The following is a 14,618-nucleotide window of genomic DNA, read 5'->3' as shown; positions in this document are numbered from 1 at the left end:
AGCAAGCAGCAGGCAGTTTCTGTGTGTGCAGTTCTTTCTTAAGCTGTCTGTTCCCATATATTCATTGCATGGACATGTAAGACTTTATATTTCTTTTTCTTTCCATTCTTCACCACAATGTTTGTCACTCAGGCTTCCTGACTTTTATGTCCTGGCACTTTAAATAGCATAAATTGAGCCTGATGAGAAGTTTTAAGTCCATAAAAAGCGAGAGAGGATTGGTTATTTTAGGGCAGATCACTTTCCCAATCCAGTTTACCTCATTGCCATGTGAATGCTTGTGCTAGTGCTAAGGGATCAGTATACATGTGGGAATGGATCACAGGGAACTGGAAAAATCATAGTAGGGCTTATGCTGTCACATAGTGCCTGTGGATTTGTGCTGACACAGGGAATGGTTTCACAATACAGTTTAGACGAGGTAGCTGTTCACCACCCTGGGTGGCAGGAAATCCGTTTTCCCTGTTCCTGGTTCTGGATGTGTCCTCCTGGCACTTCCTCGAGCCTGCGCTGGCACTTGTTGAATTGCTTGGTGAACTAATGCCACTCACTAAAACGGCAGGAAATCACTATAGGAAAAGAACAGTGATTTTTTCCTGCTAGGTTAGTGGTTTGAATCAGTTTACTGTGTGATCAACTGCACAGCAGGGAGCAAAACAAGGATTGGGAAGAGAGCAGAGAGAAAACAGATAGTCCCTTTTTTGGCATTGGTGCCAAATCAGCTGCATTTGCAAAACCATATTCACATTCATCATTGAGGCATCCTGAACTGGTTTAAGCAGCCCCCACAACTGCCATATTTTAGCTGCTTATTCCTGTCACTGTGTTGCCCTCTGTGCTTTGTATAAATTGCCAGGGCAGCAGAACAGCTTGGCAAACAAACATGGCTGAAAACAAAACACCACCTTCTCCCCCAGTGTTCATGCTGTTGGCAAGCATGCACAGAGAAGCGTTATCAGCATAGGGCAGATATGGGGCTAATTAACCTGGCACTGTCATCAGGCTGTGAAACTGCTGCGCCATGCACAGTTCACCAAATAGTCTGCTGGTAGCAGGCTGTAAATGCTGTTGAGTGTAGGTTAGCTTCTGCTAAGGTTTTGCCTTGCACCTCATTGTGTAAGAGCAGCCACTTCTGCTATTTCCAGATACCATGGTCTTCGTTGTATATTTAGCTTGGACATGGGGCTTTGGATTCAGGTATTTGCCAAAGAAAGGCCTGACTGCTGTTGTTGTTGCAAACTGCTTGGAACTGTGTACTATCTGAACGTTGTTGGTAGTAATTCATTGAGCATTGTCCTCTAGGCCAGTGTATCTGCGTTGATCCACATTCATTTCCCCCTGCCCCAGCAAAACCTCCCATGTCTCCAATTCTGTCTAGTGGAAACCTTGTTCCCTCCAGAGCTCTGATCAGTGGAACAAATACCTTTTCAGTGAAAACTCATTTACAAAGACCTTTACAGCCTCTTGTTGCTCCCATTTAGTCCATTGTTTTGGGAAGCTTTGTTTTAGAAAAGTTCATTGGCTTTCTGGTCACTGTCATCAAAGGGAAGGTGTCTTTCAGGAAGGCTTTGAAGTCTGAAACTGAGCAGGAACATATCAGCCTTGGCATTCTGAAGGAAGAGTGGCCTAGTACTGTGGTCATTACCTATTGTCTTTGATTTTTGTATTGCCCTGCCAACTAGTTTACTTAAATAAGGTGTTAAGTCACATTGATGTGCTGCACAGTAGATGAAAAAAAGATGCATGTCTAAGAGAAAAAGGAAAGTTCCAGGGTTTGTGTAAACAATGGAAACAATGAGTTTCAACTGAATGAGGAAAAGATCAGAATAATCTGAATAATTAGACAGGCACAGGCAAGGAGAGCAGACTGTTGAAGCAAATATGTTTTTGAAAGTAAACAGTAAAGAGAAATTAATTTCAGTGAGTGGACTTCAGTGTATGTAAAAGTGTAATGAAAAACCAGTGGAATAACTAAGCTAACATTTACTTGCGATTGCACAAATTATCTAATGCAAATTCTAAATGGAAGTAATACAGGATATGTTCTGTGCTCATGATCTGGTCTTGGTACAACAAAACACCCAGACAAGGAAAATCAGAATGCTGGTGAGGTACAGGTTTTGAACCTCTTAAGGTTATTTTTGTTCCCCTTATCCTATCTTGGTACTGGTAAACTGTCTTCATATAATAAAACAAGTGGCTGAGCACTGCCAGTATGCTTTCTGCTGTGTGGTGAGTATGCATCTGTACATTGAAGGTGTTAGTTCTACATAACCTCCATATGTTCCCTACTGTTACGCTGCCAAAAATATATATTAAAGGTAATAACATGAGATCTGTGGATTTCTGAGTTACCACTCTTCTTGTGAGGGTGGAAATGTAGGAACTGCAACAATGTTACTGTTAGACAAGTAAGCTCCAGAAAGAGCTAAGTCATTTGGTCCCGGCCTGGAAAGTAGCACTTCAGAATTACCTTATTAAGTGCAACTTCTTTTCCTGCTTCCTAAGTTTTGCAAGAGGATAAACACATAGAGTGTAAAGTGACTTGTCTGATCCAACTTTTCCAGTGGTAGCACCTGTGCAACTCCGTAAACAGCAGCAACAAATGAGACTGCCAGTGTTTTTGTTTCTGGATCCCATAATTTTGCCCCGAGTATGGTTAGAAAACATGGGTGCCACCCACCAGCATCACTGATGGGAGGTGCGTGAGGGAGTAGGTAGGAATCTTTTTTTACGGACGGGGGACCAGTGTAGACACGGTTGCTGTGTCAAAGCTTTTTCCATGGATCTTTGTGACAGTAAAGTATGTTTCTGTGTAAGTACAAGTTGGTATGCATGTGCTTACATGTGCCTGTGCATGCACATGGTTTAAATGTATGTGTGTATTTCTAGTGAGCAGCTGTACAAAGCAAAGCCATTAGCTAGTATTAAGGTGGAGCTTGGACTGTTTATAACTCGGATTATACAACGTGATTGCTGGCTAATGATCCTAAAGTCTGTTTTCCTGTGATTCTGTCATGTTTGTTCGTATGTGTCTTTCATACCTGTGTGTATCTGAGAGTGAAAGAAGTTAGGACTGATCCTTTTACGGTGATACCTGTGTATTTGTGTGTAAGTCCGTGTATGTTACAGCCAAGGTGGGTTGACTTAGTGTGCTTGCTTTCAGAGTGCACCTGAAAAGCCTGGTGTTATTACTGTTATTGTTCCTTTGACTGGATTCATGTTGTAGCCACACCCTGAAACCAGGTGAATTTACTAGCATATTAAGAATCAAAGGAAATAAAAAATGAAACAGACCTTTTGTGATACCTGAAAGTGCAGATATATTCCATTTTCCTATTTCTGCTTTCTCTGTTGTGCAACTGGTAAAGCATAATTTCACCTTTTAATTTTAAGCATGAGTACAAACTCTGTTTAATGTTTCATGCATCACCAACTTCTGTAAAACCATATTAATATCAGTAAGAATGCCATATTATTAACATTTGCCATTGTGGTTAATTGCCTTGAAATTCATAGCTGAAAATAAAGTAAGTACTTAGAGGATAAGAGTCCCAATGCCTATAAAATGTTCTAGATAACACTGTGAAGCTGTTGAGTCTTAAATTTTTGGCAATGTGTGAAAGAAACAGTGGCTAAATGTACATGCCTTGCCTTTCTGTCAGCCATCACTATTCGGCACATTGATTTTAGTAATTTAGAAATAGTAATCCTGGGCCTCTGCTGGTGTAAAGCAATGCAGCACCACAGAGCCTATTCCTATTTTATAACTTCAGTCCTCAGTAAGGATAGTATACTTAGTGTAGCAGTGGGGCATTTTCTAAAATGCTGATGTGTTCTCCCCCTGTAATGTATAACAGCTGGAATTCTACATCAGGGATGTGTTTTGGGAGGCCTGCCGCTCATCTGCAGTCCTGCACACACTGGTGAATCTAGCCCTGTCTGAGCAGGGTTGAACACATGACAAATGCACTTACACAACCAGAAGGTTTTGTAGGTGTATGATTGCACATGCCAAGGGATTAGTGATAGCTGAAATTACAGCTGGAAAGGTACATGCTTGCACAGACTCTGGGTTTTCAACTACAAATGCATAAGAATTCCAGACATTGTATTTCAGATTAGTTACAGACCTGTAAGTGTTAAGGTACCAGAGAGCCCTGATGACAAGACTTTATTTCTCCTTGTCTTTGTGAAGCAGTAGTATGAGTTGTGGCTGGGGCTGTGGGCAAGAATGACAGACAAGTTTTATATACGTGCTGCTGATCTGTTCATTTCTTATGGACATATGTTATAGAAGGTAAAAGGCTGAGCCATTCTGGCATCTAAGTGTGTTAGCGAGAAGTATTGGCTATTCTTTAAATACAATTAAGTTCATGACTATGAATTTTTGTGCGTATACCAGCTTGTAGGCCTAAGGGTACCTGTTTGCTTGTGAAGCACTGCAGAACAATCTTAATCTTAAATTCTCTCTGGTCATGCAGTCTACCATTCATAGGATTTGATAGTGGATGTCCTCCGTCATTCTCTAAACATCAAAGTCCCAGTGCTGCTTCATCACACAGCCACTGATTGTAAGGGGTAGAAAGCTCGCTTGTTGTTCCATAAATCATCCTTTCTCCTAATAAATTCCATTAATATTCTTTGTGTCTGTGCAGAAGACAGAGGTTGGAGACCCACTTGCTTGTAATTGAACATGGCAGGGGATGTAAAAAGATTCACACGCATGCTACTGGAATGCAACAGCAATGACAAGCTGTGTGGTAAGATTCACAGATTCCTTTAAGTAATAAGCTTTCACATGCTGAGCAGGAAGTCCAGCTTTACTAAAAAGTGGGCCAAGCCCTTTCCCCTCCTCCACCTGCATCCCAGCCCACACAGAAGGATTTGACTGAGCTTTCCCTGCGTTGTGTCTCGGGGGAGAAATTTTTAAGGGGATGCAGCCTTTGTGGTGGGATTCATCTCACATAATTTTAGTCATTTTAGAGTATTTCTGCTTTGAATGAGACATCATATAGTCATTAAAGATTCCCTGCAGCTTCCCTAAGGACGACTCTTGTGAGATTTTGATTTCATGACTTTCTGTCATCTTCGGGAACTGAAACGTGGTCTTGGCCTACACAAACATAGCACTACTTCCAAATCTGGGGACATAAGAGAGTTAGTTGCCTGCAACATCCTTGTTAATTGCAATGTCTTCTGGTCAAGTTCCAAACCAGGTGACCACGCCCTGTTCTCTTTAAAATGCTCCATGTAATTTTAATAGAAGGAGCTGAAGCTGTAATTGCATGTGTATTTGTGATGGCATAGCAATATCCAGCCCTTCCCAGCTCCCTGCTGTCCCTCTGCCAGGGCCAGTTCTATTTCACTGGTGGATGGTACTTGCACATGGCTACAATTCCTAGTGTCTGTGTTAAGGCATCTTGAATAAGTGACCTTAGGTTTCAGAGTCCCAGTGATTTCAAGTAGTTTAGATACTCAGCACCTTTGAAAAATAGAGTGGCAGCACTGACAGTGTTCAGTTGCTATTCCAAGGAGTGGAGGATAGATACACATGTTTTTGGGGTTGAAAGTTACTGAAATGGGTTATTACTACTTTGCTATACAGAAACAATGTGCATGAGGCAGTGCTGTGTCTTCCTTGGTTTCATATTTTGTTTTTCTGCTGACAGTTCTGCGTGAATATCAGACTGAAGTGATTGTTGTTCCAGTTCTCCTTGTGGGTTTTTTTGTCATTGTGCTAACTGTGATCCTTTGGCTCCACTGTCGAGGCTTGCGAGCAAAGCAGGAGCAATCATCATCGTCTGGACACCAAGGTAAAAAAATATTTTTCAACCAGAGAAAAGAGTGTTAGTTTCAGTAGCCAGAACAATCCCATTTCCCTGTTGCTTGAGCAATGCTATTGTTAGACAGTAGCATTTATGAAGAGCCAGAGTGGTATTCAGCAATCCAGTCAATGTTAGAAAAACTGGGAACCACTTGCAGTAGTAGTACTGAAAGCTGTAGTATAGATGGATCTCAGAAAGCCTAAAGCAACGTACCATATATGCTGTTTAACATAGTGTGGTAACGTCGCCTGAGAGCTGCAGAGTGTGTTTATGTAACAGCCTTTTAGAGGCTTCTGTAAGGAGAGTTTCACCGGAGTAATTATGAATGACAGTCATTTTGATGTAGATCACACCTGTTAATCCATTTTCTATACTGTATTTTAAGAAATTTAATTTTAAGCTGCTGTCTCCCACTTCCTATGGAGACAACAGGAAATAGAGCAGGGACTGGTGAGGGGGTAGGGAAAGGTTTGTTGGTGCCGCAGATACATGTTGCTGTGTGGAAATGAAAATCCAGTTCTGAGCTGATTTTAGTTTTGCAGAGGAAAAGGTCTCTTCAGCGTATATTAAGGGAAATAATTGAGAACAAAGATAAGGCCTTTGTGGGAACACCCTGTTGCTTTCATAACAACCAGTAGCTGGTAATAAAATGGTCATTGTTTCAGCACATGGGAATCAAGTACAAATGTGTCTTAACTAGAAAGTTTACATAGTTTAATACAGTAGAGATTTCTAGACTCATTCTGCCTTTTCATCCAATTGAGGGGGAGATAAGCTCCTTCTCCTCTTCAAGGAGCAGGTTAAGTAAGATACAATAGCAGTTCCTTACTTTATTCTGATTTCCAAACCAGTATGGAACAAAAATGAAAGAGGATAGGATGATGGGCATTGCCATCTACTGCAAGAGTTCAGCTGTCTGTTTTTACGCATCATATGTATTTGCTTATGTCAGTGAATGACAAGAATCATGAGGAATCCAGCTCCACAGAGAACCATTACATCCAGCTGACTGAGACATCTGTGGAGGGCCTGCTAAATTCTGCATCCTTGACTCTGAAAGAACTGGAGATACCACGAGAGAAACTCTTACCAGGCACCTTGCAGCTGATAAAGCATGGCTGCTATGGGAGTATCTACAGAGCACAACTGGAAACTGGGAGCCCTGGGAAGACTAGGACTGTAGTCTTGAAAGCCTTAGAAGGTAAGGCCCATGGTCAGGATCCACTTCGGTACAGATCTCTGTATCAAAGACATGATGCTGGGCAGAACTTTGCAGTCATTACTGGACAAGAACAAGCTGTGTTCAGTATTATATTAGCTAGTCAGAGTGGTGTTTGGTGGGAGTGTCTTGGTAGGACTAAAGAAGATTGCTCATGTTGATTTTAAGCTGCTCACCCTGTTCTTTGCAGCATCCATTTTGTGTGTGTGTTTTGTTGTTTTGAGGGTTTTTTCAGGGGGTGGGGTGGATGGAGTGCAGGTTTTTTTGTTTGTTTGGTTTTTTGGGTTTTTTTTTTTGTTCTTTCAGAGCTGGCTAGTCCCCAGAAAGTAAAGGATTTCCTGGGAAGGATTAAATTCCATCAAAATCTTGGCCATCATGAGAACCTCGTTGAATTGGTTGGATGCTGTGTCAACCAGCTCCCACTTTATATGATCATGGAGGATGTGTCTCTTGGTGACCTGTTGACATTTCTATGGACATGTCGGAAGGTGAGTCAAAAGAAGTGATAATAAAATATCTTCTTAAATTCCTTAGGTACATACCTATCCATAAGTCATAGATTATTCTTTTCATCTCTCCATGCATCCCTGTTTATCATTCTAATCTATTTCCATCCCCCAAAGAAGTTCTGCATGTTTAAACTGGAATAGAATTAGTGGATATCTCAATTGATATGATACAATTTGGAGAAGCTGACATACTTTTGTAAAGCTAAGTACTACTTTGCAAACAGCTGGAGTTCTTGAAGGGTGTAGCTGGAATAAAAGTGACAGTTGCTACAATTAAGCTGAATTTCTAAAATTTTTTAAATAATGTCTCACTCCAGATGCTTTTAAGAAAGGAAAGCAGTAACAACACCAGGGAGAAGGTCATTGAATGATAACTAATTGATTAAAAGACAGGAAACAGGGCATGAGTGAAAGGTTGATACTAGGACCTTGTGCTGTTCTTTGCATGTATCAATAACCTAGAAAATGGGATGACTGTGGTGATGATGGCTGCCAGTGATTCCAGCCAGTAAAGGCAAGGGCTGACCCTGAGGAATTGCAGAAGGATCTTCTAAGATTGAGAGACTGGCCAATAAAAAGAATAGATGAAATTCAGCACAGTTAAAAATGAAATGATACACATGTAGAAAAGCCATGTTAGCTTCACATATGTAAGGATGGCCTCATATCTGGCCATTGTTGATGAGGAGTCATGGGTCTGACTGAAAATACACAGTCTGATGAAAAATGTTAACTTCAAATATTAGGCATTAGTAAGAATGACATAGAAACAGAACTCTGCCGTGTCACTATATAAATCCATGATTCTCCTACACCTGGAACACTAAATACAGAGAGATTGCTTGCTGTCTTGTCCAGCAGAAGGTTGAGGTGATAGCAAAAAGAGCTCTAGTAAGTGTAGTGTTCAAAACAAACAAATGGAAGTGGCTCTTCATGAAGTGGGGAGATGACTAATGGAATTCCTTGCCACTGACTGCTTCAGGTACTGAAACTTTACATGAGTACAAAACAAGAATGAATACATTCATGGGACATAACCGTTCAAAGGTTACTGAACATTTGGAAACCATAACCATCTCAGGAAGTCCTTAAATTGAAAATAATTTGGGTCTGGAAAACAACACAGGAAAAGCATTCTGTGCTTACCTTATTCTTTCTGTCATCTGGGCATCTAGCTAGAGTTGCTGTTACAGGCAGGGAAGTAAGAGAGATGAACGGTTAGTCTCATACCAGATAACAATTTGTATGTTGTAAATGTGCTTTTCTACTCATCATTCTGATTTATAATGTATCTTTCATTCACCTGTATGGATTGTCATTCTGAGCTGTCATTCTGCCCATTTCTAACCTGTTAATCTCTTCTCCACCCTTCAATTTACCCACCAGTTGTCTCTAATGTATTTGTCTTACCTGGCCCACCATACATCTGTCAACATCACCCATCTGTGTACCCTTATATTTCAGTCATTTTATGACCAGTTGTAATCTTATGCTGGGGGAGCATGAGATTAGATAGTACTCATTTTATTAGATTAGAAAAAAACATTCCCCAGTACCTTACAGCTATGGCATTTGTTTCAACCAAGATCTGCTCTTTTGTCTCTAGGATGTAGTGACAATGGACGGTATCCCCTGTGACCTTACTGAGAGGCAAGTGTACGAAGTTGGACAGCAGGTTGCGGCAGCTCTGGTAAATCTGCTCACATTTGCTGCATTTTTTTCTTCTTGCTTGATTGCAACACAAGTCTGCTCGGTGGCCTAAGCGCTGAGTATGTGCTTTGTTAAAACCGAGCCAAATATGTTTGCATTATTTTGGTGAGCATACACCTGTATTCCACAGTGTGGAAGACAGGCATAAACTAACTGAATATTTGTATCAATTAAAATTCCTTTTAAAATGATCATGGTCTCTTTCTTTTCCAACTTTCCAGGCTTACCTTGAACAGAAGAAGTTGTTCCATGGTGACGTTGCTGCCAGGAATGTCCTCCTTCATCACAACTTCACTGCTAAGCTCTGTAGTTTGGGTCTAGCCTATGAAGCTCACACATATGGTGCCAACTCAGTCACACAGATTGTGCCAGTCAAGTGGCAGGCACCAGAGCGGCTCCTGAAGAAACCCCTCAGTATCAAGGCAGACATGTATGATTTAATTTTTGGACTTGAAGTTCCGTCTGTCTTCCAGGCCTATCTCTTTCACTCCTTTATGTATCATTTCATGTCCTGAAGTTCACAGTAAGGCATATCTAGTCTCAGCGGAATGCTCCACTTCATAGCTCATACTTCTCCTTTCTGCAGGTCATGCCTCGTTTTTTGTATGTATTTCAGATAGATAGATGGGTAGAATAGAAACAACACTGATTTTTTTTTCTTTTATTGCAGATGGTCTTTTGGAATTCTACTGTATGAAATGATTACATTAGGTAAGAAGATTTAAATATAATAAAAAAAATATGTGAGGAAGCAGCAAATTAACAAGACCTAAAATCTCAAATTTTAGAATGTAAAATTGGGCTATTTAAATAAGCATCCTGTCTTTCCTAACTTGCAAAGTTGTGACAATTCCTTTTAGACTTTCTGTCAGTGTGAATTGCAGTAGTCATGGTTTAACCCCAGCCAGAAACGGAGTACCATGTGGCTGCTTGGTAACTCCCCGCCTCCCCGAGGGATGGGGAGGAGAATTGAATGGAAAACTCGGGGGCTGAGATAAGAACAATTTAATAATTGAAATAAGATAGGAGAAAAAATACCCAAAACAACAATAATAATGATAACAATAGCAACGACAATAATAATAACAACAACAGTAGTTATAATGGAAAGGAGGGAGAAGGGGAGAGGAATAAAATCCAAAGGGAAGGGAGAAAAAAAACAGTTGATGCACAATGCAGTTGCTTACCACCTGATGACTGATGCCCAGCCAGCCCCCAAGAAGTGATCAACAGGCCCCGGCCAGCTCCCCCTGGTTTATGCACTGAGTACGATATCCTGTGCTATGGAATGCCCCTTTGGTGAGTTCAGGTCAGCTGTGCTGGCTGTGTCCCCTCACAGTTTCCCGTGCCCCTCCAGCCTGCTCGCTGTCAAGGCCTGAGAAACTGAAAAGTCCTAGACTTACTATAAACATTACTTAGCAACAACTGAAAACATCAGTGTGCTATCAACATTGTTCTCACACTGAATCCAAGACACAGCAATGCATCATCAGCTGCTAAGAAGAAACTTAACTCTATCCCAGCTGAAACCAGGACAGAAAACGATGGATTTTGGTAGGGAATGAAGACATTCTTACACAGAAACTTCTATCTGCAGCCATTACCTTATATTTTTTCTACTGTTACTCCTTTTGCCCTTCCAGGTGCTCCACCATATCCTGAAGTGCCACCTTCTGACATTTTATCATACCTGCAGAGGCAGAACATTATGAGGCAGCCATCAAGCTGCCAGAAAGCCATGTAAGACTTTTGCTTTATGGACAATTGGAACTTGAGATCTTGCAGAGCCAAATGGAAGTGGGACATAGAAAACTAGATCTTACAGGAAGTCTCTTAAGCCTAGATTATACAAAACAGTAACCTGTTAGCTGTGGAGACTTGTTCTCACATATCTGCCGCATCTCCTCACTGGATTCTGCTGCATGAAACCTTGATTGCCAGAACCTTTCTTTCCTGCTTTTGGAAACAGCTTTTTCTCTGTTTCCTTTTCTGCCCTTGCATTTTGTTGCTCCGCTGCTTCCCTGCAAGAGGCAGGAATATTCTGGAGTAGCCTTTATCTTCTAAGTTGCAGGATTCTCCCCGAAATACACAAAGCATTCACGGGGAAGATCTAAGGCGTTATATGCCCTTTTGTGAAGACGTAATTTCTTTTAATATTCAGAGGCTTCTTCCACATGCTGTTTCAGAAGGGAATACCAAATAATCTTTTTCCCGTTTCCCGTACTGGCTCACAGTTGACATCCTGGCAAACAAGTGCATGCCTTTGTCCCCACACATTATTATGTGGTTGCAAATTTCAAAGGGCCATTGAAAGAACTTTATATGAAGCAGAAAAAGAGGAGGTCTCTAGACGTCTTAAATGTGAGATGACTTGACTGTAGTAAAACTTTGCTTGTTTGGGGCTTCTCGTTCTCAGTGCTTTACTACTTCTCCATCTTACAGGTACAACATCATGAAGTCCTGCTGGCAGTGGAATGCAACCAAACGGCCTTCTCCAGCAGACCTGATCTGGTCCCTACAAACAGCTATAAAGACCAGCAATGGCTGTGCAGTACTGCAGGTGCCTGAGCTAGTGGTGCCTGAACTGTATGCTGATGTTGCTGGTGTTGATGTGTACAGTCTAGTGAGGGAATACACTATACTCTGAAGGACCCTTTCACATATTGGTAAATGAGAAGTCTCCAAGTTTGCCCTTCCTAGATGCTTTGCAAGTTCAGAATGAGGTGTATATGTTGGGAGGGATCCCTTTGTTTTTCAAACACGTTAAATATATATCAGATCTCTCCTCCATGCCAGAAACAACAAACTATTATCATCATTATTATTATTAAATCAACCTGTTGATGTAATTCTGCCATTGGTCATTTGGAAACAAAGTGGATTTAGGAAGCTGTAGAAAATGTCATGAGAAGCTTGAGTTAAAGGAATGTGTTGGGTTTGCGTGGCAAAGTTTTTGTAGCTGGGGGGCTACAGGGGTGGCTTCTGTGAGAAGATGTGGAAAGCTTCCCTCATGTCCAATAGAACCAGTGCCAGCCAGCTCCAAGATGGACCTGCCACTGGCCAAAGCTGAGCCCATCAGCAACAGTGGTAGCACCTCTGTGGTAACAAATTTAAGAAATGGTAAGAAATACTGCACAACAGCAGCCAGAAGAGAGACATGAGAGTATGTGAGAGAAACAGCCCTGCAGACACCCAGGTCAGTGAAGAAGGAGGGGTTGGAGGTGCTGCAAGTGCTGGAGCAGTGATTCCCCAGCAGCCCATGGTGAAGCCCATGGTGAAGCCCACGGTGAGGCAGGCTGTGCCCCTGCAACCCATGGAAGTTAATGATGGAGCAGGTATCCACCTGCAGCCCCTGGAGGACTTCATGATGGAGCAGGGGGATATGGCCAAAGGAAGCTGTGACCCTGTGGGAAGCCCTGGGCCAAGAGGGCTCCTGGCAGGACCTGTGGCCCCATGGAGAGAGAGAAGCCCAGGCTGGAGCAGGTTTGCTGACAGGACTTGTGACCCCATGGGGACTCGTGCTGGAGCAGTCTGCTGCTGAAGGACTGCACACTGTGGAAAGGACCCATGCTAAAGCAGTTTGTGAAGAACTGCAGCCTGTGGGAAGAAGCCACTTTGGACAAGTTTGTGGAGGCCACACTGGAGCAGGGGAAGAGTGTGAGGAGGAAGGAGCAGCAGAACTAATGTGATGAACTGACTGTAACCCCCGTTCCCCATCCCTCTGTGCTGCTGGAGTGGAGGAGGTAGAGAAAGTAGAGAGTGAAGCTGTGCCTGGGAAGAAGGTAGCGGTGGGGGAAGGTGGTGTAAGGTTTGTGTTTATATCTCATTATCCCACTCTGATTTTGGTTGGTGATCAGTTACTTTCCCCAAGTTGAGTCTGTTTTGCTGTGATGGTAATTGCAGAGTGCTCCCCCTCTCCCTATCCCGACCCACGAGCCTTTTGTCATATTTTCTCTCCCCTGTCCAGTTGGGGAGGAGGAGTCATAGAGTGGCTGGGTGGGCACCTGACATCCTGCTAGGGTCAGCCCAACACAAGGAGGTTTCTGGAAGTCTCTCCCCATCCTTTCTGTTCCAAGAAATTGTATCAGTTGGGTATTCAAAGGAGGAGACGACCTTGGGAATATGCTGTGGGGCACAGCCCTGTAGGAAAAAGTGTACGGAGTAGGTAATACAAATGGATAGTTTTCTGTCCGTTCACTAAGGTCCTGTTCAAGACAGTTGTGTTCTTGTCTTTTAAGTGTTCAATAAATACCTGGGATTTCTCCAGTGCTTTATACTCAACTTCCCACGGGTGAATGGGTACTGTATTTAAAAGAAAAACTAAACAATCCGTGCATATCTGTGGATGCAGAAGTTGTTACATTAATGTAATACATCTTCATGTAGAGTGTTCCTTCCCTGTAGTAGCTATGGGATCAAGTCAGTACTCCAAGACAAAAGTCATACCATGCCATGCTTGTCTTAGGAAAAAGTTCTTACAGACCTGAATTTCTGAGGGATGGGCCTTAACCAATCATTCCTTTGAGCAGAGCAGGTCATTTGTTCATGTGCTTCTCTTTTGAGTTGCTAATTGCTGAGTTAATTATTTTGGGGTTTTTTGGGGACATCTGTCCATCGTTACAACAGCTACTGTGAAAACAGTATGGAAATATTAAGAGTACACCAAATAAGAAAGGCTGATCTACAGTAAAAACAACATATGATGAAAATAAACATGCATAGTGACATTGTTGTGTGATTATGGCGAGAATATACTATAGCCTGTCACTGTGGTGACACCTTTGCTGTATGACTTCCACAGCGAGGATCTGGGTATTGGACATGCACTTCTGAGTTACCCGATGACAAGTGTGCCAGTATGTGGCATTTTGTGAATACTGTGATGACAACAGAGATACTTCAAGGACTTACATAATAACAACACACATAACTTTGGTAATCATATGGAAGAGGTGAACTTTTGCCCAGTGAGCTGCTCAATATGAGCTCAAGATTCAGCTTAAAATAATAATGTGAGAAAGTTAATGTATGTACTTTTCTTGTAAGCCATTCATACGCCATGCATGGATCAGTGGATACGTGTTCATTTGAGTTCCAGTCTTGTTTCCACTACAGATTTCGGTGACTAGGGTTGTTGCACTTGGTGATTTAGGTGAGTGCACGTGATTTGACTATTCAGGTTATGAGCAGGCTCTGGCTGTGCAGAAAAATTGGTAGTGCATCTGCTAAGACTTGCCCTAGGACAGCTGAGGGGCTGAAGTCCCAGTGGAAATGCACCTGTATGTTTTCAGTGTCTGCCTGGAAGAGGAGTATGTCTCTTTAATCAAAAAAAGTGGGTTTTTTGCTTGTTCA

General features: G+C 42.1%; 1 protein-coding gene across 7 annotated transcripts in view; it reads left to right on the top strand.

Annotated features, from left to right (window-relative positions):
• STYK1 (serine/threonine/tyrosine kinase 1) overlaps positions 1–14,618 on the top strand; it is a 24,413-nt gene extending 9,795 nt beyond the window's left edge. For all 7 annotated transcript variants that reach the window (XM_080391639.1, XM_080391641.1, XM_080391638.1 and 4 more), the window contains 9 exons: positions 4,659–4,763; positions 5,673–5,816; positions 6,781–7,029; positions 7,354–7,535; positions 9,163–9,246; positions 9,488–9,696; positions 9,937–9,977; positions 10,910–11,006; positions 11,709–14,618. In XM_080391639.1, the coding sequence (XP_080247765.1) occupies positions 4,697–4,763; positions 5,673–5,816; positions 6,781–7,029; positions 7,354–7,535; positions 9,163–9,246; positions 9,488–9,696; positions 9,937–9,977; positions 10,910–11,006; positions 11,709–11,913 (1,278 nt within the window). In that variant the 5' untranslated portion in view covers positions 4,659–4,696 and the 3' untranslated portion in view covers positions 11,914–14,618. The remainder of the gene's footprint in view (positions 1–4,658; positions 4,764–5,672; positions 5,817–6,780; positions 7,030–7,353; positions 7,536–9,162; positions 9,247–9,487; positions 9,697–9,936; positions 9,978–10,909; positions 11,007–11,708) is intronic.

Source organism: Falco punctatus (genome assembly GCF_963210335.1).
Source record: "Falco punctatus genome assembly, chromosome: 6".
Taxonomy (NCBI): Eukaryota; Metazoa; Chordata; class Aves; order Falconiformes; family Falconidae; genus Falco; species Falco punctatus.
This window is presented reverse-complemented; position numbering and strand designations above follow the sequence as displayed.